This window comes from Bos grunniens, chromosome 18, assembly GCF_055505025.1.
Source record: "Bos grunniens cultivar Pamir isolate PY7600 chromosome 18, Bosgru_T2T1.0, whole genome shotgun sequence".
Classification (NCBI taxonomy): domain Eukaryota; kingdom Metazoa; phylum Chordata; class Mammalia; order Artiodactyla; family Bovidae; genus Bos; species Bos grunniens.
Window position 1 is genome coordinate 48234493 of NC_141182.1, and position 27820 is coordinate 48262312.

Consider the following 27820-nt stretch of genomic DNA (forward strand, 5'->3'; position numbering starts at 1 on the left):
CCACACAGTGTGGGGAGGGAAGGCTGGGTTCCCGTGGCTGTCCCTTCTACTAAGTGCTCCCTCCCCCAGGGTGAGGCCAAAGGGCTACACTTGGACTTGAGCTATACTTGGACTTGTGCTATACTGCCTGGGTTTGAATCTTAGTTCTAATCTGTTCATTACTGTTTCTGCTCCTCAGCATCTTTTTTTTTTCTTTTTTTGGCTGTGCTGGGTCTTCACTGTGGCACAGAGACTTTATTTGCAGCACATGGACTTAACTGCTATGTAGCATGTAGGATCTTAGTTCTCTGACCAGAGATTGAACCCATGTCCCTTGTATTGGTAGGCGTATTCTTAACCACCGGACCAACAGGGAAGTCCTGCCCCGCATCATCTTAACTGGTCCCTCAGTTTTCTCATCTGTAAAATAGGGATAGCCACCATACCTACCTTTTACTTAAAAACCAAACACTATAAGTACTGCTAGTAACTGTGTGGAGGCATGGTTGTAGGAAACTAATCCATTTGATTCTTACATCAACGCCATATGGTAGTTATCATTTACAGATGAGGCACAGAGAGGGGAAGTAACTTCCCCAGATCATTCTGTTGTTGTTTAGTTGATAAGTGGTATCCAACTCTTTTGCAACCCCATGGACTGTAGCCTGCCAGGCTCTTCTGTCCATGGGATTTCCCAGGCAAGAATACTGGAGTGGGCTGTCATTTCCTACTCCAGGGGACTTTCCCGACCCAGGGGTTAAACCTGCATCTCCTGCAATGGCAGACAGATTCTTTACCACTGAGCCCTGGGAAGCACTGCTGCTGCTGCTAAGTTGCCTCAGTCCTGTCAGACTCTTAGCGACCCCATGGACTGCAGCCCACCAGGCTCCTCCGCCCATGGGCAGCACTACTAGGTAATAAAGATGGACTTCAAATCATGAGACTGGTTCCCAAGTTCATGCTTTTCTTCCTTTCAGACTCTGCTTCTCACCAGGCCAGAGGCAATGTTATAGTGAGTTAATGTACAAGAAGCCCTTGGAACAGTGCCAGGCACAAAAGTACACAAGGAGTGTCAGTACTATCCTGGTACAGAGAGCATGCAGAGGCACCCTTTCTCTCATTTCTTCAAGTGCAAGCATCTGACCCTTTAGGGGAAGCTAGTTGGATTTCCCTGGTGGCTCAGACAGTAAAGGGTCTGCCTACAAGGCGGGAGACCTGGATTTGATCCCTGGGCAAGGGAAGATCCTCTGGAGAAGGAAATGGCAACCCGCTCCAGTACTCTTGCCTGGAAAATCCCATGGGTGGAGCGTGGTAGGCTACAGCCCATGGGGTCACAAAAAGTCAGACAGGACTGAGTGACTTGTTTCACTTTTCAACAGTGCTAGTAGTCCCCTCCCCAGAAATCCACACCAGCCCATACTCCTCTCCCAACCCCAAGTCCCTTCGACTGAAAGGAGATCAAACCAGTCTATCCCAAAGGAAATCAGTCCTGAATATTCACTGGAAGGACTGATACTGAAGCTGAAGCTCCAATACTTTGGCCACCTGTTGCGAAGAGTCGACTCTCTGGAAAGACCCTGATGCTGGCAAACATTGAAGGCAGGAGGAGAAGGGGACGACAGAGGACGAGATGGTTGGATGGCAATACCGACTCAAATGGATATGAGTAAGCTACAGGAGAAGGTGAAGGACAGAGAACCCTGGCTTGCTGCAGTCCCTGGGGTCGCAGAGGCGGACACGACTGAGCGACTGAACAACACAGGGTGGGTGAGGTGGCGGGGAGCAGTTAACCTTCCACCCTCCCCGTTTCCGAGAGGACCAGTTGGGCGGTGCTGGGGAGGGGCAATGAGTCAGGGTTAAGGACTTTGAACAGAGGTTGGGTGGGGCTCCTCAGAACTTCCTGGCTGGCCCACGGCCCCTTCCCAAGGCCCGCCCCCTACCCTCGCAGCCCTGCTCCAGCCCTCTGGCCCTGTACACACACCTTCTCTCACTACCATGGAGTTCGACCTGTCGGCAGGTGCGCTGCTGTGGAGTGGGGAGCTTGAGGGCCAGAATCAAACCCAAGGGTCTGCCTCCGGGGGGGGGGGGGGGGGCGGGCATTTTCTGTGTCTGCGCCAACCCATCTAATGTCTCTTCTCCCTACAGCCGTGGAGTCCACCTCCAAGAAGCCCCAAGGGGCAGGCAAGGTGGGAGACCCCAAGCACAGCTCCCCCAAAGTTCAGGGCGGGTCAGCTGATAACCTAAAGGTAAGTCACCTTATTCCTGGGAATTGCTTTTTGACCCCAGGACCCTGCTTGGTCTGGGGCCTCCGACTTGGGGGGAATGGGAGCTGGGAAAAGGGTCCCTCGCCTCACTGGTGTGCCTCCCAACTAGCATCACCACGGCCATGGCCACGGCCAAGGGAGCGCCTCAGATTCCAGCAGCAGCTCCAGTGATTCGGAAAACGAGGCGAAGGTAAGAGGCTTCCCCCTCTGTAGCGGGTGCCCGGCGCCCCAAGTGAGGGCGGAGTCCCAGCCCGGAACCCAGGCCGAGGACTCACCGGCGGAACCCTCTTTCCCCTCCTACCCCCACCACCCCCGGCCCCACAGTCCGGCTCGGAGCAGCACAAGAGCGCCTCAGGCAAGGTCAAGAAACCCAAGGTGAAAAAGGAGAAGAAGAAGAAGGAGGAAGGGAAGAAGAAGGCTTCCCACTGATGGCTCTGGGTGGGGCTCATTAAACCTTTGCTCGGCCTCCTGATCGCCTTCTGGTTGCGAGGCGCCGTGAGCGGTCCCCGGCCTCCTCCTCCCCCCTTCCGGGCCGGGCCTGCCCCCTGCTGGACACCGCGCGCCAAGGAGAAGCTGGCCAAGCCGTGTCCGTCACGGTTTATTGTTTTTGGAACAGTGGCCGCCCTGCTGGGGGGCGGCCTGTGCAGCTGGAGATCTCAGCACCTCGGCGAGGGCGGGGAGGGTGGGAGGGGCTCGGGCTGCGGGGCGCCCCCGATGGCCGGCAGGTGGCCGGGAGATGAGCTGTGGCGGCATCGCCGGTGGGGGTGAGGGGGCGGCGGCCGCCGGAAGCAGCAGCGGCAGGAGGCGTCGCGGGGCCGCCCTCACCGCACCAGGTGAAAGGTGAGCCAGTACATGAGCAGGGGCTGCGCCGCCGCCACCGCCATAGTCAAGTACATGCGCAGCTGGTTCCGCGCCCCACGCACCGGGATGCCCTCGGCCGCCGCCTCCGCCAGGATCTTCAGCCGCAGCGTCCGGATCTGGACCGGGGAGGGTGATCACTCTTGAGCCCGGCCTCCTTCGGGACTCCAGGTTCCCCACCCTTCCTTCCTAGAGTGGCTGGGCTCAAGTCTGCTTCTGGGGGCCTCGGGTCTCTCCTAGATCTCCTAACACACAGGGAGGACCTCCTTGTCCTCCCAGGCCTTGGGAGAAAATGTGAGGGTTCCAAACTCAACTGCCAAGCCAGGGCCTTAAGTTGGTGAACACCCGGTCCAAAAGGATGGCCAGACTTGGCCCTTTGGCCACCACCAGCTTGTGCTGCACTTGACGATTTTTTAACGCAAGTCAGAAATGCCATTTTTTCTCCCCAACTGTTTTGTTTAAACCTCCCCTAAGGTTGTAAATAATGACATGTAAATTGAAGTTTATCTGTGGGGCAGATCTGGCCCACCAGTCACTAGCTTTTGCTCTCTGCTCCTCACACTTTTCATACATTCATGGGGTTCTCACGGCAAGAATGCTGAAGTGGTTTGCCATTTCCTTCTCCAATGGACCACGGTTTGTCAGAACCCGCCACCATGACCTGTCTGTCTCGGCTGGCCTTACACGGCATGGCTCATAGTTTCACTGAGTTACACAAGGCTGTGATCCATGTGATCATTTTGGTTAGTTTTCTGTAATTGTGGTTTTCATTCTGTCTGCCCTCTGATGGATGAAAATAAAGAGGCTTCTGCAAGTTTCCTGATGGGAGGGACTGGCTGTGGGGAAAACAGGAGTCTAGCTCTGGTGGGCAGGGCCATGCTCAGTAAATCATTAAATCCAATTTTCTGCTGAGGGGTGGGGCTGTGCTCCCTCCCTGTAGTTTGGCCTGCGGTGGCCCAATCCTAGAGTCTATGGTTCTATGGTAAGGGTAAGGGCGATCTCCTCAAAAAGGACTTATGCCAGCACGCCACACGCTTCCCGGGACTGCTACTATCAGGACCCTGCGGCAGGCCACTGTCGACCCACGCCTCCGCTGGAGACTCCCAAACACTCACAGGCAAGTCTGGCTCAGTCTCTTGTCACCCAGGAGAAGGGGGCGAAAGAGGATGAGATGCTTGGATGGCATCATTGACTCAATGGGGATGAGTTTAAGAAATGCTGGGAGACAGTGAAGGACAGGGAAGCCTGGAGTGCTGCCGTTCATGGGGTCACAGAGAGTCAGACATGACCATACGACTGAACCATCTAACACTTGCTCACACTGATACTCTCAGTACCCTGAAGTGGAATCATTATCACCCCAGTTTACAAAGGGTTTCCCTGGTGGCTCAGTGGTAAAGAATCTGCCTGCCAAGCAGGAGACAGGTTCAATCCCTGGGTCAGGAAGATCTCCTGGAGGAGGAAATGGCAACCCATTCAAGTATTCTTGCCTGGGAAATCCCTTGGACAGAAGAACATGGTGGGCTCTACAACCCATGGGGTCACAAAGAGTCAGACATGATTTAGCAGCTAAACAACAACCACCTTTTCAGAAAAGGGGAAACAGGTTTAAAGAGAAGAAGTGAGCTGCCCAGGATCCAGCAAGGCCTGGGGTTAAAGCCAGGCCTCGTGTATCCCAGGGGTCCTAACCAGCCCTTCTATACCAGCTGGAAGGACTCTCAGAGAAGCTACTTCAAGGACACTATACTCTTTTCATCCTAAAGGAAATTCTGGAAGGAAAGCCCACCATACAAGAAAAGCGGAGTGAGAGCCCACTGGCTGGCCCCTCCTCTCCCTTCAGCAACCCCCCAGACATCCCCCTCTTCTGGGAAGCTCTAGACCCCCAGGCTAGGGCAGCCACTCCAGGACTCCTCAGGTCACCAGTATGGCTATAGGTCTAAACTCCCACCTGACATCCCTTGCTCGGATGACCTGAGGGACCCCCAACTCTGTCTAGAAGGCCTGTGCCCAGAGTTCCACCCTCCCTTGAGCCCCAGCTCACCATGAACACAAAGATGGACACGCAGCACCAGCCCAGCACCAGGTAGTAGCCGATCTTCCCAAAGACCAGGCCCATGAGGACCCCACCAATCATCCTGTGGGGAGACGGGGGAAGGCTGGTCTGAGGACGAGGCCCCGGGGCTGGAGGCTGGCAGCGGGGAGGCAGGGGGAGTACTCACCCAACATACTTGTAGCCCAGGAAGGCCACCAGGTCGATAGTGCTGAGGTCTGTGTTGACAGTGATGAGGTAGAGGCTGAGCAGGATGGCCAGCACCTCCACTGTCAGCCAGGCCAACGCCGAGCTCGCCTGCAGCCCCAGGAGGTCTGGAGAGAACCTGCGACGCCCGAGCTCTGTCAGCCAGCTGGCTGGCCCAGACCCTCCCAGAGCAGGGGGGGACAGCCTCTGGGGGCAGGGTGGGCGCTAGAGACCCAGCAGGGACCAAGATGGATGCGGGCCCTGTCCTGGAAATCCCATCCCGAGTGACAGACAGCCCAGAGAGGTGAGGCCAGATGTGGGGAAGCACAGGGCGGGGCAGGTGTGTGACCCCATGGGGAGGGAGGATGTCCGAAAGGAGGGGGCACTTGAGCTAAGGCTTGAAGGAGTAAGGAGCTGATGGGGGAAGGAGACCTCTGCCATATCCCCAGCCTCAACAATTCATGGCTCTAATGACAATAGTTTTCCATGCCACGAAGGTAATGAACAGGGGTCTGTGAGCAAGAGGTGGGGGCCTGACCCAGGCTGGAGGGTGGGGAGGCTTCCCTGATGCAGTACCAGCACAGGGGAGACATGAGGAGTGGGGAGGAACACACTCCTCAGCAAAGGGAGCCAGGTGTGCAAAGACCCTGGGGAGGCAGCCCAGGTCCTTGGCAGAAACAGAAAGAGGACCAGAGTGGCTCAGCAGAGTGAAGGGAAGGGGCAGAGAGAGACTGCAGGCGGGCAGTGATAGGCTCCGGAGCTGGGGCTTGGTCTGGGGACAGCTTCTGAGCAGGGGGCGGAGGGGGGTTGGCATGGCCAGGCCCACCTCTCAGAGAAGACCTTCCTGTTGTAGTTGGGGTGCAGGAGGTGTGTGGGGGCCGGGCAGTTAGTTAGGAGAGGCCAGGGGAAGGCTAGATTCAGTGTCACCCACCACAGGGTGGGGAAGAAGAAAGAGGTGAAGGTAACCCTGAGGGTACACCGAGGGCTCTGTCTTGGGCTAAATGGCTACACGGTAGGACTGTTCTGACCCAGGGGAACCAAAGAGACCTTCTTGACTGTCCCCCCCGCACCGCAAACCCCACACCACTCAGCTGACCCCAGGTCTCTTACCTATCCTGGGTCCCCAGTGCCAGGCCAGCCACCAAGACGTAGGTGATGAAAGCCATGGCTGTGGGAGGCAGACACACAGACACTGGTCAGAAGAAGGACCATCGGGGCCTCCGGGCACCTAAACGTCTGCCCGAGACAGGCCCGCCCGGAGGGAGGAGGTCGCCGGGTGGAGGTGGGTGGGATGAAACCTGGAATGTAGAGGTCAGGAGCGTTGACGTCAAAGCGGGGGGCCACCGGCATGTCCTGCTGGTACTGCACCTCCCAGTCCTGTGGGGAGAGTGGGGGCAGCAGGCAGGACCTGGAGCGGGGTGCCTGCCCCTGTGCAAGCCCTCTCTCGGGGCCAATCTATCTGGCCTGCCCCTCAGTCTCCTTTACCCCTGCCCATCATGTGCCCTGGGGGGCCAGTGCTCACCTGGTGTAGGTAGGGAAAGACGAGCAGGCCCAGCTTTTTGCCTACATACATGGTGTCCACGGCGAAGTAATACTTGAGCTTGGTGACAGGAATGAAGCGGTCGATCTGGGGAGGCAGAGCTCAAACCTGAAGCCCCGGCCCCATGGCCCCTGCCTGCCCCCCACCTCCCACCAGCCCGGCCCACTCACGTTCTTATCCACCAGCTCCTTGCCCTGCGCAGCGAGGCTGCTCCCATAGGCCATGGCCATGTTGGACACAGGATCAGCCAGGAAGGCCCCCTGGGGCGAGGCGGAGGCTGCAGGGTAGCCCAGGCCGCCAGGCACCCGCTGGGCCCCATAGCCCCGGCTCTGGGCTGAACTCGTGTCATCAAAAAGCTGGTGGGGGTCAGCCATGCCTGGCTGGGACACAGGAACCCTCCGCTTCGAGGCTGCAGGGGAAGAAGGGTAGGAGCCTTATTCATTTGTCAGGAGCTCTCCCTCTGGCTCCTGCTACAGTGGGGCACTGGTTTGGACGTCAGATGGGTTGTCTAACCAACTATGGTGTTAGAGAAGACTCTTGAGAGTCCCTTGGACTGCAAGGAAATCAGTTCTGAATATCTACTGAAGGACTGATGCTGAAACTCCAATCCTTTGGCCACCTGATGCGAAAAACTGACTCATTGGGAAAGATCCTGATGCTGGGAAGGATTAAAGGGAGGAGGAGAAGGGGACGACACAGGATGAGATGGTTGGATAGCATCACCAACTTGATGGATATGAGTCTGAGCAAGCTCCGGGAGTCGGTGATGGACAGGAAGGCCTGACGTGCTGTAGTCCATGGGGTCACAAAGAGTCAGACACAACTGAGTGACTGAACCGAACTGAACGTAGGGTTGTCTAGTCTGGTCTGGGTGGCCTCTGCCATCCATCCACCCATCCATCCATCCTTCCAGATAACGATGTTGATGATGAGAGTGACGGCCACTATGTATGGGGTTGACTGTGCACAAATCCTCTCCTAAGCCTTTACAAGCAAAGTCTCTAGACAGACAGCCTCTCTTCCTGTTCCCTCTTAGTCATTCAGCTCCAACCGCAGGCGCCTTGTTGCTCACTGAACACACCAGGCACCGTCCATCTCAGGCCCTCTTCACTGGCAGTTCCTCTGAAGCTCTTGCTTCAGACACCCTCAGGACTCCCTCTTCTCTTCGAAGTCTTGGCTCCATGGCACCTTCCCCAACTATCCTGTCGACAACTGCATCTCCCTTGGTAACACGCCGCATTCCCTTTCTGCGCTTAATTTGTATCTATAGAACTCAGCACCAGCTGACATACTAGCTGTTTAATTTCTCTTGTTTCACTGTCTCCCTCACTCCAATGTGAGCTCCCCAAGGTAAAGAGCTCTGTCTTGTTCGTGGCTGAAGCCCTAGCCTCTAGAACAAGGTTGGAGTAGATACTTGATTTAAAAAAAAAAAAAAAAACCTGATGAATGAATAAATGGCCATTCCCATTTTACAGATGTGGAAACTCAGGCTTAGAGAGGCTAAGTGGGGACTTCCCTGGTGGTCCAGTGGCTGAGATTCTGTGCTCCCAATGCAGGGGGGCCTGGGCTCAATCCCTGGTCAGAGAACTAGATCTCACGTGCGGCAACTAAGACCTGACGTAGCCAAGTAAGTAAATAGATAAATAAATAAAGAGAGGCTAAATGACTTGTGCAAAGGGAGTGACAGAGCAGGATTCCATCCCAGGTTGGCCTGTTAAATATTATAATAATTAAGCCCCAACTGACCACTGAAATCACATCAGGCCATGTTCTAAACACTGTGGATGAACTCATTTAATCCTCACAATAACCCATTCTGTGCTGGTGATACTATCATCCCATTTTACAGATGCTGCTGCTGCTGCCAAGTCACTTCAGTCGTGTCCGACCCCATAGACAGCAGCCCACCAGGTTCCTCTGTCCCTGGGATACTCCAGGCAAGAACACTGGAGTGGGTTGCCATTTCCTTCTCCAATGCATGAAAGTGAAAGGTGAAAGTGAAGTCGCTCAGTCATGTCCGACTCTTCACGATCCAATGGACTGTAGCCTATCAGGCTCCTCAGTCCATGGGATATTTCAGGCAAGAGTACTGGAGTGGGTTGCCATTGCCTTCTCCTTTACAGATGGGATGCCCCCAAAGAGGCTCAGGTCCTTGCCCCAAATCATACAGATAGCATGAAGCAGAGCTGGGTCTCAAGTTTTCGAAAGGTCCCTCTGCTTCATATGGGGAACACGCTGGGGAGGCCGGGTTAGGGAGAGGAAAGAGGCGAGGAGATGGTCCAGGTAGGAGAGATGGATGAGGTGGGCATTGGGCGGGGGGGGGGAAGGGGGTCACTGCTTCTGGATGAATCTGGAGGTAGGGCAGGATTTCGGGAAGTGTGCTTGGCTGGGGGAGGGTAAGGAAGAGGGAGGAATCCACGTTGTCTTCCCAGATTCTGGCCTGAGTGGGTGGGGTGCTGTCTACGGAGATGGGAAATATGAAAAGGGCGTATCTGAACCCAGCACTCTGGCTCCAGCACCCTGACCCAAAGCGATGCCTTCACAGCAAATTTACTGAGTGCCTCCTCTGTGCCAAGCGCCATGGTGGGAAAAGGGCAGTAGGATTACAATGGGATGGGGGAGAGGGGTCAAATAATCCACATCATGGCTTTCTCCGCACCTCCATTTTCTTCTCAGTGGAAAGGTGTCCACTCTGGGGCAGAGTGACACTCATAAGCTGCTCAGCCCCTGGCCTGGCCCATAGAAGAGTGATCCATCTCATCACCTGTCATCAGTTATTAGCCCCTCAACTCTTCCTCTTCATTATGTGTAGCCTGAAAACAGACCCAGGGAAGTCCTCGATCTCAAAGCCAATAGCGCCAGCCCTGGCCCACTTGTCCCTGACCACCACTTCTCTTTCCCTCTCCCACTTCTGGCCAAAGGGCTGGTTTCCTGAAAGCTTTGGCATAAGCCCTCCCTTCCTCTTTGTCACCACCTCTGACCTTGGCAGTTGGGGTTCTGCTCTCACTGGTCCCTTAAATGCACCAGCATGTAAGGCCCTTGGCAGCACAGAGGCCCTTGCCACAAATGCCAACCTCTGACTCAGTATCTGCTTTCCTGGCTTCTGAGACACCGTACTACCTTTTTCTCTCTCCTGTTGGAGTCCCACAAACATCGACTGAGCCCCTCTGTGTGTTAGGCTCTGCTGGCAGGCAAAGTGGATACAGCAGTGAACAAAAGGGAACCGCTCACGCCCTTATGGAGCTGATGGTCAGATCAGTCCCTCAGTCACTGGTTTCTCTCCAGCTCCCTGAACTGTGTGACCCAATTTTTCACCCTTACCCTTGTCTTCTGCCTCTTACCTAGGGCAATCTCACCACACTCCAGGCTTTCAAAGCCACCCACCTGATGCCCTGGGCTGTCTCTAGCCACCATATCCTGCCATGGCCCTCTGGCTACCCCTGGGCCTTTACCTCTGACATTGGTTCTCAGCCACCATGTCTCAATGTTACCCTCCTTTCTCAGATTTTGTCATCTTGCACCTGAATTAAATGTCCTACCAGGTTCCCCTGTTCATCCCTGGACCCAGCAGAGATTATTTCATGCCCTCTGCCTAAGATCATTGCCCACTGCACTGAGAATAAGACCCAAATGCCTATGAGGCCCTGCATGACCCAGCCCTGCCAACCACCCTGGTTTGTTACCTCTCTTGGGACTCATTCCACCTGGCCACAAGGGCCTCCACCTCTCGGGCCCTGACCCTGCCAAGCTCCTCGCCTCCTCAAGCTTTAGAATAGACAGTGCTATCACCCTAGAACACGTTCCCACAATTAACACCGGCCAATAGAGCACCTGGCCTCAGCTCAAAAGACTCCTTCTCAAGAGGCCTTCCTTATCCTCCATATGAAGCCCTAGCCCTACCTTGCTCTTTCTCATAATATCCAGTGGTTCTTTTTTCTCTTTTAAGCAGTTAATACAATTTCTAAATCTATCTTGTCTACTTGTTTACTCAGCACAAGCCTCCCAGGCTTTTCCCTCCCATCACAAATCCCCTTCTCATTCCTCCTCATCAGCTGTATCTCTTCCAGGAAGCTTCACTGACATGGCAGGGCTGGGTCAAGTTTCCTAATCTGGCTAACACACACCTCCATCCCAGTCATAAGCTCTCTGACTGTGCTTCCCCCATCCCAGCCCTGAGCCCTATGCCTGCACATAGCTCCATCACACTAGACTGTTGCTGTCTTCTGCTTTGTACTGGTAGCTCCATGAAGACAGGAAGCAGGACTGATGGGCACGTCTGTGTCCCCAAGATCCCCTACTAGAGGGCCAACCAGGTATCTTAACAACGGTTGAAGGGAGGAATGCAGGCATCATGACTTGAGGCCTACTCAACTCCCCCCCACCCCATCAATTTCCAATTTACTCCCTTTACAGTTCTAATTACTTCCCAAATTATCTTGCTGACTAGTTTACTTCCGAGTTTAGTGTCTGTCTGCCCACTAAATTCTGCGCTGTAAGTTGTCAAGTTGTAGGCTACCACTGGGTATTAAAATTCCACCAGCACAGGGCCTGGCACAAGTGAGTTGAAGCAAGATACGCTGAATGAATAAATGAGATGCACGGACGCTCCTGGAGATGAAGAGGAACTAAGAGATAGAAATGCACAGACACGGGAAAACAGCACAGTAAATCCAGGTTCAAATCTTAAACGAGGAGTAAACACGGCCCTCTGCGATCACGTAGGGCTATAGGACTATAAACGCCTTCCTATGGTGCGTGGGCAACCGCGCAAGGCCACGGAAGGGCGGAGAGCGGCCAGAGGGCTAACTACAAATGAATGGAAGTCGCGTTTTTCTGCACATCACACAATATCTTGCCCAAACTTGTTTTCTTCTAAAGGAATTTCCTAAAGAAAAGAAGAATCGACCCCAACGCGCCCCCTACCCGACCTGGCATCCCTGCGCCGTGCACACGTCGTAGCTCCCTGACCTCGTGAACTCTGACCTGTGGCGACCTCGCCAACTGCCGAGGCGGCCCCGCCACGCCCCGCCCTCCCGATCGCTTCGGTCGGCCACGTACGCCACTTACGCTGCCGGGGCGTCCCCACCGCCGCCAAGCCTCCCGGGTTCATCTTTCGCCGCCGTAGCCGCAGCCGCCGCAGCCGCCGCCCCAGCCACGGTTCGAAATGTGCCCGCCCGGCTCCCGTAACCACGCCCTACCGGCAACACGGCAGCCAATGGGCGCCTCGATCGCCCAAAAGCCACGCCCTCTCACGGCGGCCTAGAGAAGTTGGCGGTAAGAGGAGAGTTTGGAGGCCGGTGACGTAAGGCAAGAGTCAGGCCTGCAGGGCAAGGAGGGCGGAGCCGGGAAGAATCCGTGTAGTGGGAGCTGTCGTGCATGCTGGGAAATGTAGGTGTCGTGCGAAGAGGCCGATGGGAAATGGAGTTCTCTGTAAAAAGCGCTCAATTTAGCTCCTGAGAGCACTGGGGAGCCAGAGAAGGGTATGGAGCAGGAGGAGACACATTTGTATTCCCCAGCGGCTAAGTGGAGTTGTGCGGGCTCTAAGGCTTATATAGTTTTGCCAGACTTTCGGTATTAAAGTGATTATTTAGAGTGACAAAAGGACATCCAGCAAGTTAGATGGGAAGAACCAGTTGTCTTTTCTTGAGGTGTATTGTTGAAAAACAAAACTAAACCGAGAAAATATGAAAACCTCGCGAGCTTTATTCAACAACTTATGAATTAGGCAGCTTCACATCTAGTAAATAGGAGGGAGTTTATAGGAGTTGTACAAAACAAAGGGGTTTTATGAAAGGAGGCAAGGAAGTTATTAACAAAAGAAAAGGAAGAATTGTTTCAGGCCAGGTCACCTTCTTTTGGGGGGAAGGTGAGAATCTATCTTGTAGAATACTTCTACCTTTGTAGGTGGGAGTTGGGGGTGGGAGTGGGGAGTGTAGAAATGGAGAGGTCCCGCACGACAGATTACCTCACTGGTGCTGACCAGGAAATTCCAAACTGGCCGATTAAGATTACCTTCCTGGGGAAGGACAAAATTGCAACTAGGTCAGATATTAAAATCTAGGTTCGGTATCATGGGGCTTCTTTGGTTGCTCAGCTCTTAAAGAATCTGCCAGCAATGCAGGAGACCTGGGTTCCATCCCTGGGTTGGGAAGATCCCCTGGAGAAGGGAAAGGCTGCCTACTCCAGCATTCTGGCTTAGAGAATTCCACAGACTGTATAGTCCATGGGGTCGCAAAGAGTCGGACATCACTGAGCGACTTTCACTAATGTGTTGGTATCATGGGGTTTAGCACAAGTGGCACATTTGGGGGTCTCTGGTTTTCTTTTTTAACACTATCTTTAGACATTTCCCCAAATATTCATAAAAATGCTCCTGTGTTGCAACCTGGTTTCCCTGGTTTGCCAAAAACATTATGACCCTCCACAACTGAGTGCACACAGGCGCACCTGCTAGTGAGGAGCACTGAAAATTGTTACCTTAGTTTCTCCTGTGTCTGCCCTCTGTCTCTCCCTGTCTAACTCTGTCTCCTTTTTCTCCCCCTCAGCCTCCCCTTTTCTGTCGCTCAGTTCCTCCAGTTATCTCAGGCAAAGATAATGGTAGAAATGACTTCTGAGGAGTGATAGTATTCCGGAAGGATGTCAGCAAGTGACTCTGTCACTGTGGCTTTCCCTTTCCTCCTGTGTATGAAGTTATGAAGTTGCTTAGTCGTGTCTGACTCTTTGCGACCCCATGGACTGTAGCCTACCAGGCTCCTCAGTCCATGGAATTTTCCAGGCAAGAGTACTGGAGTGGGTTGCCATTTCCTTCTCCAGGGGATCTTCCCAACCCAGGGATCGAACCCAGGTCTCTCGCACTGCGGGAAGACGCTTTACCCTCTGAGCCTTTTCTGGGGAACTTGAATACTGTTCTGGTCTCTCAGTTATGAGTCCTGGCTCCACAGTCCTGTAGGCATCGCCATCCCAGCCCCTGTCTCTCTGCTTCCCTCATCACAGCCCCTGATCCTCTGATCTGTCACTCTGCTGAAGTGCTGGGAGCCCCCTGAGGGCAGGACCCAGGACAGCCTTGGTCGCTGCTGTTTCCCTGGCATCAACCAGCAAAGGGCCGGGCACAAAGTGGGAGCTGAGCAAAGATTTAAGTGACTAGCTAAGGATCATGCATTGGAGAAGGAAATGGCAACCCACTCCAGTGTTCTTGCCTGGAGAATCCCAGGGATGGGGGAGCCTGGTGGGCTGCTGTCTCTGGGGTCGCACAGAGTCGGACACGACTGAAGCGACTTAGCAGCAGCAGCAGCAGCAGCAGCAGCAGCAAGGATCCCCAGTCTGTGAAGGCACAGGTGACACCTGGCCCTGTGGTGTCCCCCTTTGTGGCGTCCCCTCCAGGTGGATGCATTCCCACTCCAGAACGCACGACTTGACGAATGGATGGAGGGCTGGATTTCAGTTTGTCCCTCTGGCCCCTCAGCCAAGCGCCCCGGTGCGGCGCAGTCGGGCAGCGACTCCTCGGTCCGCGGGCGTAAAGGAGTTTTCGGATTCTCTCTGGCACAGGGAGCCGCCCGCTCGGGGGAGGGAGCATCCTGCCGGTCTCCTAGGTCCGGGAGCGCTGGGCTCCTCCCCCTCGGTGCCCACACCTGGTGGTGGGGCGTGCCTCAGTTTCCTCCACCTCGGCCCCTCCCCTTTTTTCTTTTCTTCCTCTTTGGGTAGCTGGTGGCAGCGCGTCGAGCATTCCCGGAACTGAAGCCCGGCGCCGGACGATCGGGAGGCGGGGGCCACGTCAGCGGGGCGGCGGGGGGCTAGGCGGGCCGACCGGCTGAGCCATGCGGCGGGGTGCGCTCCTGGCGGGCGCCCTGGCAGTATATATCGCGTACCTGGTGCTGGGCGCGCTGCTGGTAGCCCGGCTGGAGGGGCCGCACGAAGCCCGCCTCCGAGCCGAGCTGCGGATGCTGCGCCAGCAGCTGCTGCGGCGCAGCCCGTGTGTGGCCGCCCCCGCCCTGGACGCCTTCGTGGAGCGGGTGCTGGCGGCCGGACGACTGGGGCGCGCCGCGCTCGCCAATGCCTCCGGGTCTGCCAATGCCTCGGACCCCGCCTGGGACTTCGCCTCGGCTCTCTTCTTCGCCAGCACGCTGGTCACCACCGTGGGTACGTGAGCGCCGCCCTGAGCCCCCGGCCCACGAGGACCCGAGACCCCCCGCTCCCCCTCGCCTCCCTAGGGACCCCAGAGCCACCACGAAATACCCCGATCCCAGCAGATCAGTCTCAATTAACTCTGAACCCAGGATGCCCTCAAAACCCCTTGATGAGAACCAGGGACCCACACTTGTGGGATCCTCCACCTTGGGGAGTCCCCATCCAGACCTTTCCTCCCAGTAGGAAGTCCCGCAGTTCTCTTGGGGTCCGGGGCCATCCTCAGAGTACCTTTGGGCAAGCATCTAGGGCTCCCTTTCTCTGTCTTAACTACCTTGGAGACCTGGGTCTAGTCCCCTCTAGGCCTAGAACAATCCTCAGAGACCTCCTTTGAGAACCCAGGGCCCTCTGCCTGAGACCCTCTCCCCATTAGCCACCCAGGACCTCAGCCCTTCTCTCTGGCTCAGACCTCCATCCCCTCCAACACTGTCTGCTGATTCTGCAAATACATCCTTCTGGGATGTGTCCTTCCAGAAGCCCTACCCCAGTCTCCTCCTGGCCCTGGTGGCCCAGTGAGGACCCTGAATCTCCAGACCCTCTCCAGGCACCATCACTAAAGACCTTACTGCCAGTAGAGATCCCTCAGCAAAGACCCAGGGAATCCATCTCAGACTTCCACCCCTCTGGACCTAGACCACTCCCCAGCAAGGGCCCCTGCCCTCCTCCTGACCACTGTCATACTTCCCTGCAGGTAGCCCTGACTCTAGACACAAGACCCCTCTTCACATCCCACTCCTTCTTGGCATCTCCTTTGTATTGGGGGAGCCCTCAATGCAGGGCTTTCCTTCCATTAGGGACACCCCTGCAATTCTGCAGCTCTCAGCTGTGGAAGTGTGGGAGAGAACTTGAGCGCCTTCCAGGAAGAACCATTGACTTTCTAACCAGAAGGTCCTCACCCAAGACTTCCACTCCTCCAGTCCCAAAACAGCTCCAGCAAAAACCCCTAGTGTTTTTCAGACCAGGGACTTCCCACGGGGGCCTCTATTTATTTATTTTGACCTCTCCACTCAGCATGTGGGATTTAACCTTTGCCCTCTGCAGTGGAAGCTCAGAGTCCTAACCACTGGACGACCAGGGAATTCTATAGGGGCCTCTTTGAATGTGACAACCTTAGCTGAGACTGTCACCAATTTCTGGTCCCTGATACTCCTTATAAGAGCCCCAGAATACCTGGGACCCCAACGCTGGTCACACATGCTATCCTTGAGACAAGAATCCACCCACCCCCCAACCAGGGTACCAGCCCAGGGACTCTACTCTCCGAACCTGCTGCCCCCGCCCCTGGACTCCCCCTGTCCACCATGAATTTCTCAAGAAAGGGAACCTCCTTGGGACCTGGGACCCCTTTAGTCTCCTCCAGACCCACAGCTGGGACCTTTTGCCCCAACTCTGTCCCAGCCTGGTTTGGACTCTCCCTCCATCAAGGATGCTCCAGGCTCTTTGTACCCCAGAACCCTCCCCACTATTCACTCAAGACCATTACCGCTTTCTACCCTGGACACTCTGAGCCAGGACATGAGACACACGCCCCCTCCCATCATCCCCTTAGCATTGTCTCCCCCCATCATGTTGGCTCAGGCATCCTTGGGCTCAGAAGCCCCCTCTACCTGAGAACCACCCCCTCCTAATCCCATTTGTAATCTCACTGGTGCCTGTTCCCCTTCTTCCTCTGGACCCAGGACCCCAGCCCCAAACCAGGATCTGTTTCAAACCAGGACACTGGCCTCTGATTTCAGATTACTAACTGGACCCCACAGATCCCCTTCTCTGGACTTCTACAGCCTCAAGTAGGACCAACACACCTCACCCCTCAGCCCTACCTGGGAAATCCCTCACCTCAGTGCTCCTCAGACCTGGAAAATCCCTTTGTTTGTCAGTCTCTGCTGGTCCTCCCACAACCCCTCCCCAGCCCACAAACTTCCTCTTTGCCTCTTTGCTAAGATTTGGCTTCCCAGGAGACTCAAGTGGTAAAGCATTTGCTTACCAATCCAGGAGACTGAGGAGATGCAGGTTCGATCCCAGGGTTGGGAAGATCCCCTGGAGAAGGAAATAGCAACCCACTCCAGTATTCTTGCCTGGAAAATTCCATGGACAGAGAAGCCTGGAGAGCTACAACTGTCCATGGGGTCGCAAAGAGTTGGACATGGCTTAGCAATTGAGCATGCTAGGATTTGGACTGGGGAGGGGTCTGGGGCTCAGCTAGCCCACACACCTAACTCCCCATCCCTGCTGACAATGGCCTTTGCCATTTGTCACCGGGAGGGCCTTTTGTCACTGTCAAGTGGACCAGCAAACCCGGCCACAGCAGCTGGGCTGGATCTCACAGACGCTGGCCACTTGCTGGCTGAGCCTGCCCAACCTGCTTCGGGGCTTCACTCTCCCTGTCTCCTCCTAGATCCTGCCTTCTGAGAAGTCATCCCAGGCAGGATAGGTGAAGAAGCCAAACTCAAGGCAGGCACAGGTTCAGATTCCTGTTCAGCCACTGCTGATCTCTAGTCCTCTGTGTCCTCCGTCATCTGCAAAATGGGGATAATCACATTCCCTACTTCACAGGAATAGTAAGACCTGGTAGAAGACTTAACCACGCCACGTATGGACTTTAACTCACTCATCACAATAAGCCTTGTGAGCCAGGTGCTGTTTGTGGTCCTGTTTCTTAGCAATAGAATCTGAGGCCCAGAGAGGTTGGACAACTTGCCCAAGGCCACACAGCTAGGAAGTGTAGAGTGCAGGTTTGAACCAAGGCTGTCAGGCCTCGGAGTCCCATGCTCTTTTTTTAAATAAAAAAAATTTTTTTTTAAATTTTGGATGCACTGGGTCTTTGTTGTGGTACGTGGTCTTTCTCTAGTTGCAGCACACAGGCTTCTCTTGTTGTGGCACTAGACCGTCTCTAGTTATGAAGCACGGGCTCTAGAGCACACAGGCCCAGTAGCTGTGGCACGTGAGGTGTGTTGCCCTGTGGCTGGTGGGATCTTAGTTCCCCAACCAGGGATCGAACCCAAGTCCCCTGCATTGGAAGATGGAGCCTTAAATCACTGGACCACTAAGGAATTCCCCAGAGTCCCATGCTCTTAGCCAGTGCACCACACTACTTCTTAGGCTTCCATGAATGATGAAGGGTGATACATGTCTATTGTAAAAAAATGTCTGACATTCCTTGAAAATGGTAAGTTATTGCAATAGGGGAGAGAGATTGCCCTCAATTCAGAGTATAGCAAAGATAGCTGGAGGTTTAGAGCTGAGAGCAGAAGGAGGGGACTAGTGGATGGAAAAGTACTAAGAGGCGACATGGATGCTAAGGGGATTCTTGCTAAATTGGCTTAATAGGATTCTTGTTAAAGACTGCCAAGGACTTCAGTACAAGTGGTGGATAATGAGAAATTTGATCAGATGTCAAGTGTGGGGGATTCTCCCTAAATAAACTTAGTGGCATTGTTGCGTCCAACTCTTTGCGATCCCATGGACTGTAGCCTGTCAGGCTCCTCTGTCCATGGAATTCTCCAGGCACAAATACTGCAGTGGGTAGCCATTCCCTTCACCAGGGGATCTTCCTGACCCAGAGATTGAACATACATCTCCCACATTGCAGACAGATTCTTAACTTAGGATTCCTGCTAAAACCGGGCTTAGTCATGAAGAGAACTCAGAGGGGCCTGACTCAAGCTTGGTCAAGCAGGAAGGCTGTGTCCATGAGACATGCCAGTAATAATAACCGAGCTTGACAGAGCCTCATTTATCATTAGTGCTGTTGGCAAAGCCGGGAGCCCTGAATATATCTAGAGAAATGAAAACCCGACAACATTCAGAGAGGCCTCTCCCACAGCGTTCCTGGGCTTGTCACAGGCCCTAGTCTTCTGAGAAAGATCTGAGGCCTGGAGCTGGTTCAGGCAGCCTTACTGCAGTTGAGGCCAGGGCTGGAGGAGTCGGCCCACTTGGAACTGGGAATGCGGAGAGGGAGCAAGCATCACAGTCTTGCTGACTCTTTCCATGACTATGCTAGGTGCCCTGTCCCAACCTGTACTCAAGGAAGGGATCATTTATGAGACCATTTTCAAGTACTCTGAGGAAACAGGCTCAGAGAGAAGTCACTTGGCCAATATCACACAGGCACCAAGTAACAAAGCACTGCTTTGGACTCAACTCTTGGAAGTAGCAAGTTGAGGCTCATAGCCCACATTCTATTCTTCTTTCTTTCTTTTTTAAATATTCACTAGTTTTTCAAAAATATTTGTTTATCTATTTGGCTGCCCCGGGTCAAAGTTGGGGTACGAGGGATCTTCGATCTTCTTTGCAGCATGCAAACTCCTGGTTGTGGCATATGGAATCTAGTTCCCTGACCAAGCATCAAACCCCAGCCCTCTGCATTTGGAGTCCAGAGTCTTAGTTCCTGGACCACCAGGGAAGCCCCCCCTCCCCGCCTCCAACTCTATTCTAACTCTGATTTTTTCTGTTTATAAGAATTTCATGTCATTTGCAAACCTGTCCTTTCAGCCAGGCTGCTAGAGTTTCTCCATCAAAATCCTTGTATTAATGAAGCTTGGAGCCATAAGTGATAAACCTCAAATAACAGTTGCTTAAATACAATGGGAGTTTATTTCTTGCTCACATTCAAGGGAGTCAGTCCAAGACCAGATTGGTGCTGCATGGTCAGAGACCTTCAGGTTCCAATATAACTCTCAGGCCAGGCACGGTTTCTATTCCCAAGTTCATCTCATGGTCCCAGATGGCTGCTCAGCTCCAGCCTTCCTATCTGTGATCCAGTCAGCAGGAGGAGGGAGTAAAGAAGGGAGATAGGCGTCTCCCTATCTTTAAGGACACTTTCTGAAGTTACTTGCTTCTTTCATCTATATCTCCTTGGCCATAAATTATTCCAGACCACATCTAGCTGCACTGGAAGAGGGAATGTCTTTATTCCTGGTAGCCACGTATCCAACAAGATCTAGAGGATCCTTTATTTTTCCCTAGTTTTTTTTTTTTTTTTTAACTGGAGCGAAATACACATAAAATTTACTATCTTAACCATTTTTAAGTGTACAGTTCAGTGGTATTAGGTATATTCATACTGTTGTACAACCAGTGCCAGCACCTATTTCCAGAACTCTTCTTTTAATATTTATTTATGTATTTAGGCTGCATCAGGTCTTTGTTGTGGTGTAGGGGCTTCTCTTTAGTTGTGGAACACAGACTTAGTTGCCCTGAGGCATGTGGGATCTTAGTCCCTCAGCGGGACCAGGGGTTGAACCCACATCCCCTGCATTGGAAGGTGGATTCTTAACCACTGGACCCCCAGGGAAGTTGCCAGAACTCTTTGGATCTTGCAAAACTGAATCTATACCCTTGTATATGCTAATTCCACACTTGCCCTTTCCTCGACTCCTGGCAACCATTGTTCTACTTTCTGTCTCTGTGATTTGTTTAATGTTTATTTTATTATTTTAAAAAATTAATTCATTTATTTGGCTGTAACCAGATCTTAGTTGTGGCACACATGATCTTCGGTCTTCGTTGCTGCCTGCAGAATCTTTAGTTGCGACATGCGGGATCTAGTTCCCTGACCAGGGATCAAATCCAGGCCCCCTGGATTGGGAGCACACTGAGTTTTAGACAGTGGACCACCAGGGAAGTCCCCTGTCTCTATGATTTTGACTACACTAAGTGCCACATATAAATGGAATTGCAGAGGCTTTGTCTTTTTGCAACTGGCTTCTTTCACTTAGCATAATATCCTCAAGATTCATCCACGTTGTAGCATGTATCAGAATTTCCTTCCTTCAAAGGCTGAATAATATCGCATTGTTTGCACTTACATTTTGTTGATTCATTCACCCATCGGTGGCCACAAGGGTTGTTTCCACCTTCTGACTATTGTGAAGAATGCTGCTATGAACATGGCTGTGCAGGTATCTCTTGAGCCCCTGCTTTCGATTCCTTTGACTATATAAAAGCCAGGGGGAGACTTCCCTGTGGTCCAGTGGCTAAGACTCCACACTTTCAATGCAGGGGGCCCGGGTTCAATTTCTGGTCAGGGAATTAGATCCCACGTGCTTCAATTAAGAAGACCTGGCTCGGTCAAATAAATAAATACTTTTTTGTTGTTGTTTTTAAAAAAAGTCAGAGTCAGGGGATCCTTTTGTGTGGAAGATGGGCTCAGGGGAAAGCTGCTCGTATGGGCAATGCTTTCACACTTTCTTATGGACCACAAGGCTGGATCTGTGGTCTTTTGGGCAAGACATTTTACTGTCAACATGAATCAGACCCCTTACCACCCCAGTCATATCTCTGACCCTTTGGTCTGATTTATTTGGGAAATTACGCATTGCCAAAGTGAGCCAGTTTCACCAACACCTGAATTCCCCTTTGTCGTATTTCTGTTTGCAGAACTCACACCCATACTGACCTTCCTGTTTTTCCACAGTCCTCCAAAAGCACGGTGGGGCTTGTCACACTCATTTAAAAATTGTTTTATTTCTGGCTGCCCTGGGTTTTCATTGCTGCCCGTGGGTTTCCTTTAGTTGAGGAGAGTGGGGGCTACTCTCTAGTTGCAGTGTGTGGGCTTCTCATTGTGGAACACTGGCTCTAGGGCATGTGGGCGCCAGCAGTTGCGCAGAGGCTTAGTTGCCTTGCAGCATGGGGGATCTTCCCGGACCCCTGAGAGAAGCTGCACCCCCTGCAGGGCGCGCGCTGCCCTGTTGGATTGTGTGGTGTCCGTGGGTTACCAGACAAAGCACTTTGACCTGAGATGGAGCCACAAGAGGGCCCTGAGCAGGGGAGGGACATGACCTGACTCCCGAGTTCACAGGGTCCCTCTGGCTGCATGGGGGGAGAAGGGAGACCAGGGAGGAGGCTGCCGGTAGACAGGACCAGGAGGAAGCCTTGGGGTGGAGTGAGGGGGAAAGTGGGTAGGTTTGGGCTCTGTGCAAAAGTTGAGACAACAGAGTGGATGTGAGTGACAAGGGAGCCGAGGATGACACCAGGCTCTCAGCCTGAGCCGTGGGGAGGGTGGAGGTGCCATCACCGGAGATAAGAGAGTCTGGGAGGGGTGGCTTTGAGGCTGAAATTAGTCTTCAGTTTAGGGCAATCACAGACTCCAGAGTGGATGCTGAGTGGGCCGAAGGATTTCCCCCTGACTCCCGCAGGCTACGGGTACACGACGCCACTGACCGACGGGGGCAAGGCCTTCTCCATCGCCTTTGCGCTCCTGGGCGTCCCAGTCACCATGCTGCTGCTGACCGCCTCAGCCCAGCGCCTGTCGCTACTGCTCACCCACACGCCCCTGTCCTGGGTGAGCCAGCGCTGGGGCTGCACCCCCCGGAAGGCAGCCCGCTGGCACCTGGCCATCCTGCTGGGGGTCACGGTGACCGTCTGCTTCCTGGTGCCAGCCGCCATCTTTGCCCACCTTGAGGAGGCCTGGAGCTTCCTGGATGCCTTCTACTTCTGCTTCATCTCTCTGTCCACCATCGGCCTGGGTGATTACGTTCCGGGAGAGGCCCCCGGCCAGCCCTACCGGGCCGTCTACAAGTTGTTAGTCACAGGTGAGTGGGGTTAGGCTGGCTGGGGACTGAGGGCTGGTGTGAGGGTAACCTGGCCCCATCCCAGAGGGGTGGGACATTGAGAATCACAGCCCCATCCTGGGGGATCTCGTAGCCCCATGGCCATGATGTGGGCGGTCTGGGTCCACTCATTGCCTCTCCGCCATCTCTGCAGTCTACCTCTTCCTGGGCCTGGTCGCCATGGTGCTCTTGGTGCAGACTTTCCGCCGTGTGTCTGACCTTCATGGCCTCACAGAGCTCATCCTGCTGCCCACTCCATGCCCCACCAGCTTCGCGGAGGAAGATGATCGGGTGGACATCCTGAGCCCCGAGCCCGAGCCACACCAGCAGCTCACCGCCGGCTCGCACGTGGACTACGCCTCCATCCCCAGGTAGCTGGGGCAAGTGTCAGGTCAGCTGCAGACCAGGCCTGCGGCTGAGGGGCCCTCGGGACTGGAACCGATGGACTAGCCTGTCTACAAGCACACCCTGGTGTTCCTGAGGCCCTGCCTCCACTGTCTGCCCTTTGACCGGCCTGAGCGCCGCCCTGATCCAGGAAGCAGCACTGCCTTGTTTCCCCTGCCCCTCCTCCCGCCTCCCCGCACACTCTGCGTCCCTGACTTTCTCACCGACCCTGTATTTCTCAGTCTTTGCCTCATGCCATCTGCCTCTCTCACCCGAGTAGCCACTCATCACCTGCTGATTCTCCCAGGCTCTGGGCTCAGACCTCATTTCAGGTGCTAGATTGATCACTTCACCTCGGGCCAGTGACTGGCCCCCTCTGAGCCTTGATTCACCTCTTGGGTCAAGTGGGAAGAATATATTCCCTCATTCAAAACTCCCTCCTCTGTGCCAATCCGTGCTGGGCAGCGCTGGGGCCACCACAGTGTTCCAGATGCTCTGGGCCCTGCTCTCATGGGGCTCGCTGTCCTGTCTCCCATACAGTGACAGTTCATAACAGGCAGGACTTCATTAGTGGGGGCAGGGGAAGGTGCAGGGTGGTCAGGGCTGGGGTAGAGGAAGCACAGGGAATGTACCCAATCCAGCTGGGAAGGTCAGGGAGGGCTTCCTGGAGGAAGGGGCAACTGCACTCAGACCTGAAATCTGAAGAGTAGTCAGTCTGGGGAAGAAGGTGTACCTGACTCGTTTTCCTCCAGTGTGTCCAGGGAGCTAGACATATTTGGATATGCCTGGGGTAGGCCTGTATAATAGAGTCTTCCAGGAAGCTGAGATGGGATCCTAGCCCAGTATGGAAGGTACTGCTTTTAGTGAGACACCATCGTAACAGCTGTTCCTGTTTACCAAGAACTAATTACATTATGTCCCCTGGGCTCTGGAGCCAGCTTGTGTCTGTTAGTTGCTCAGTTGTGTCCGATTCTTTGCGACCCCATGGGCTGTAGCCCACCAGGCTCTTCTGTCCATGGGATTCTCCAGGCAAGGATATTGGAGTGGGTTGCCATGCCCTTCTCCAGCTGGAGCCAGCCTGTCTGGGCTCAAATCCCAACTCAGCGGTGTCCTGCCTGTGTCTTTCGGTGGTCATTTTGCCCCTATTTCCTCGGTTTCTTCATCAGTAAAATGGCAATAATGATAGTTCAAAAGATGGTTTCACAGAGCCTGCCATGTTATTCTGGGATGATCTCTTTGGCTAGGCCCTGTTCTGGGTACTTTACACATGAGGAAGATAATGTAGTATTATCATTGGATGTGGGCACATTGTAAGTGTCCTTAAATGACCATCTTGGGAACTTGGCTTCTTTCTTGAGGGCACTAGAGAGCCATGGAAGGGATCTGAGCAGGAGAGGGCCATGGTTAGATTTGGGCTTTTGCTGCTGTGTGTTTGTGGGGTGGCGGGGGGCAGGCTGGGTGCCCAGGGGAGGCTGGGGCAGGAGTGAAGCAGGAGACAGTGGGACTGGGTGAGGCTGAGGGAAGGGGAGGAGGGGGCAAGTCAAGGTATGCTCAGAAGGCCAGGTGGACGGGCCATAAGGCTTACAGACTTGGGAGGGACAAGGCCAGGGGAAGATCCGACAATGCTCAGCTGCCCCCGAGGTCGGGGACCTGCGAGAAAACTAATTTGTAGGGAGATGTTGAGGCTTGTTTGGAATGGTGGCTGTGAAGGGCTAAAGGGACACCCAGGAGAAGGAAGCAGGAAGTCACAGGACCCTCGGAGCAAGGACTTAGGGGGTGGTTGAGGCTGCAGACAGATGAGGAAACCAAGACTCTGAAGGTGGGTATTGACAGCCCTGGGTGGGAATGAAGAGAAGACCAGCCTTGAGAAATCAGCCATAGCATATATATCAGTAAGGAAGGATTTGGGTTGCAAGTATCACAATCCTGACTGGCACTGACTGAAGCAGTGAGATGGTTGTATATTGTATATCACCCAAGTTGGAGAGATCTCTGGGTATGATACAGTTCACAACTCCAACAGGGTCTTGTGTTCCTTGATTCCCTGTCTCTCTGCTCTATTACCCTCAGCTGAAGGCTTGGCTCCCACATGGGCTCTCCTCATGGCCACAAAGTGGCTGCCACAGGTCCAGGCATCACAAAAAGACATGTTAATTTTTAGTGCAAGAAGAGGGAAAGGGGTGTATCTTCCCATGGTGCCTCTTTGGAAAGAAGGAAACCTTTTCCCAGTGTCTCCCAGCAGACTTCCTCTTCCAAATCATTGACCAAAATTGGCTCCTGAGTCAATCATCGGCCAGAGTGATCATGGCATCACTATGATTAGCTTGAATTCCTCAGGATTTCCCCTGCCACCAGGGACTGAGGCTGGGGCTGAGGTTTTAGTTTGCAGGCTGGGAAATACTTGAACAAAACTGGGCTTATATTAGAAAGGCAGAAAGTTGGGAGAATGGGAGCTATCAACAAACTAGTCAGCCAGGATGATGATGTATAAGTATGCAGGTAGGGACCTGCATAAGGGTTGCCTGGACGGCAGGGTGGAAACAACTTGGAGTTGAAGTTCAGGGCTGAATATGCCCAAAGGGGATTTCTTTTTCTTTTTTTTTCAGGGGGGACTTCTTTTTCTAATTAACATAGTCCCATATGATGAGCAATGACCCCTCAACCAAAGAGAAGAACTTACAAAAGAGGCAGAAAGGAAGTTCAAGAGAGGAGTAGGAAAACCAGGAGAGTGGGAAATATTGGTGAGAGTTGAGAGACTTTTAAAAAGGGAAAAGTCAACATTGTCAAATGATGCTAAGAAGTCACACAAAATCATTTTAATAACACGAGAGAGAACACTTATATAGGATTTACTACCTGCCAGGCACTGTTCCAAGCTCTTGATACACCAGAATTTATTTTATGCTCTCAGCAACTCTGTAAGTCATGTACATTCTCCATATTGCAGATGAGGACAGGAGGCCCAGAGAGGTTAAACAACTTATCCAAGATCACACAGGAAGTGCAAGACAGAGATTTAGATGAGGATTTTTGTTTTTTTGGTCACCTTGCCACATGGAGGCTCAGAAATATCCACTATCTAGTTCTTTCTCAGTCTCCCAGCCTTCCTGGCTCCTCAGCACAGTTGTTGACCCTGCTGCTAAAGTCAGTAGCTGGGTGAGAGGCAGTTGCTTGAGGGAGGAAGGTGCCTGTGTGATCTGGCTTCTGCTCCCCACCACTGCTCCTTCCAGATTCCTTCCTCTAAAAGAAACCAGGCCCTGCTCATTTCAGATACTTAAAAAAAAAAAAAAAGTGCACACTTAAAAATGGAAAAAGTAGAAGAATATTCAATAGAAATAAGTCTTTCTCCTGTATGTGGGCTGTGATGACAGATTTTCTCAGGTCTCCTAGGCATGTACCAGCAATATACCTGTGTGTATACGTGTGTCATTAATTTTTTTCTTTCACTTCGCAACAGTGGTACTGAATGGTGGGGTAATTACAATCACAGACTCTGGAGGCAAAGTCCCTGGGTATAAATCTGAACTCTGTCATTCCCAAGTCTGTGGTTTGGGGCCACTCATTGCACCTTCCTGTGCTGTTCGCCAATCCGTGAAGTGGTATAACAGCACCTACCTCGTGGACTTGTTGGAGAATTAAGCAATATCTGTAAATCTCTTAGAACAGTGTCTGGTGCTCAATAAAATATTGGCTCATTTCTGTACCTTTTTCATATTATATGTCTCATATATGCATATATAATTTTTATATGCTTTTCTAATATTCTTTTTCTGCACCTTGCTTTTTTTTTTTTTTTTTTACCAACTCAAGTGTCATTCAGAGATCATTTCAGAGGCGCAAGAGTAGGTCTCATATCCTTTTCTTTTTTTTTTATTTGTTTTTATTTGGGGTTGCACTAGGTCTTCATTTCTGTGTGTGAGCTTTCTCTAGTTGCAGTGATCAAGGGCTACCCTTTGTTGCAGTACGTGGGCTTCTCATTGCAGAGCACAGGCTTCAGGAGTTGTAGGACAGGGGCTCATTAGTTGTGGCTCATGGGCCCTAAAGCTTGTAGGCTTCAGGTGTTGCAGCACATCAGCTCAGAAGTTGTGGTGCATGGGCTTCGTTGCTCCTCAGCATGTGGAATCTTCCCAGACCAGGGATCAAACCCGTGTCCCCTGCATTGCAGGTGGATTATTATCCACTGCACCATCAGGGAAGTCCCTTATATCCTTTTTTATGTCTGCTGTGCCTCCTCTAGGACACACATCCCACAGAATACTAGAGTGGGTTGCCATTTCCTACTCCAGGGAATCTTCCTGACCCAGGGATCGAACCCATGTCTCCTGCGTCTCCCTCACTGGCAGGCAGATTCTTTACCACTGAGCCACTGGGGAAGTCCAAGTTATTTCCATGTTTCACTAATGGACATGTGGGTGGCTGCTAGTCTTTTGCTAGCATAAATGAAACTGTAGGGTATATGTTGGGCATGTCAGTAACAGAGGCACTTTTTCCTGGTGTGGTTATATTCCAAAGTCAGGGGGTACCGTGAGGACACCCCAGTCTCTCAGCCTCTGTGAGTCTAGAAGGGCTCAGGTGCACAGCTGCTGAGTTTCTTCCCTCAGATGAAGTCACCCTCCCTGGTCTGTGGGGATGGGCTAGTGGGTGGGGGGCACAGACTTTCATCAGCTCTTTATTTACATGGAACACTTACTCTGTGCTGTGTTGCACAGAACTGGAAACAACAATGATAGATAAAGCCCCAGGCCTGCCCTCACAGAGCCTGTGATGCAGTGGGAAGCAGACCCATTCCCAGGCAGCCATAGCCTAGTGTGGTCAGGGGAGGGATGAG

General features: G+C 53.1%; 3 protein-coding genes across 7 annotated transcripts; 2 read left to right on the plus strand and 1 right to left on the minus strand.

The window, feature by feature from the left end:
• Positions 1 to 1968: 1968 nt before the first annotated feature.
• C18H19orf33 (chromosome 18 C19orf33 homolog) lies at positions 1969 to 2715 on the plus strand. Its single transcript, XM_086352311.1, has 4 exons — positions 1969 to 1996; positions 2125 to 2225; positions 2353 to 2433; positions 2568 to 2715. Exons 1-4 carry the CDS (start codon positions 1975 to 1977, stop codon positions 2670 to 2672), a joined length of 309 nt encoding a protein of 102 aa, XP_086208437.1. The 5' UTR covers positions 1969 to 1974; the 3' UTR covers positions 2673 to 2715.
• A 110-nt stretch (positions 2716 to 2825) lies between these two features.
• Positions 2826 to 12049, minus strand: YIF1B (Yip1 interacting factor homolog B, membrane trafficking protein). Of its 5 annotated transcripts, none has more exons than XM_086352303.1 (8): positions 11945 to 12049; positions 7048 to 7286; positions 6860 to 6964; positions 6636 to 6714; positions 6448 to 6505; positions 5321 to 5476; positions 5143 to 5236; positions 2826 to 3220 (listed from the first exon to the last, which is right to left on the minus strand). In XM_086352303.1, exons 1-8 carry the CDS (start codon positions 11985 to 11987, stop codon positions 3065 to 3067), a joined length of 930 nt encoding a protein of 309 aa, XP_086208429.1. In that variant the 5' UTR covers positions 11988 to 12049; the 3' UTR covers positions 2826 to 3064. The 5 variants fall into 5 exon arrangements, 3 of the variants coding, with proteins under 3 accessions (XP_086208429.1, XP_086208428.1, XP_086208430.1); XM_086352302.1 differs by having other exon boundaries at positions 11936 to 12049; XM_086352304.1 differs by having other exon boundaries at positions 11806 to 12049.
• A 2527-nt stretch (positions 12050 to 14576) lies between these two features.
• Positions 14577 to 26695, plus strand: KCNK6 (potassium two pore domain channel subfamily K member 6). Its single transcript, XM_086352305.1, has 3 exons — positions 14577 to 15013; positions 22195 to 22590; positions 22763 to 26695. The coding sequence occupies exons 1-3, from the start codon at positions 14692 to 14694 to the stop codon at positions 22981 to 22983; spliced, it is 939 nt and encodes a 312-aa protein (XP_086208431.1). The 5' UTR covers positions 14577 to 14691; the 3' UTR covers positions 22984 to 26695.
• Positions 26696 to 27820: the final 1125 nt, after the last annotated feature.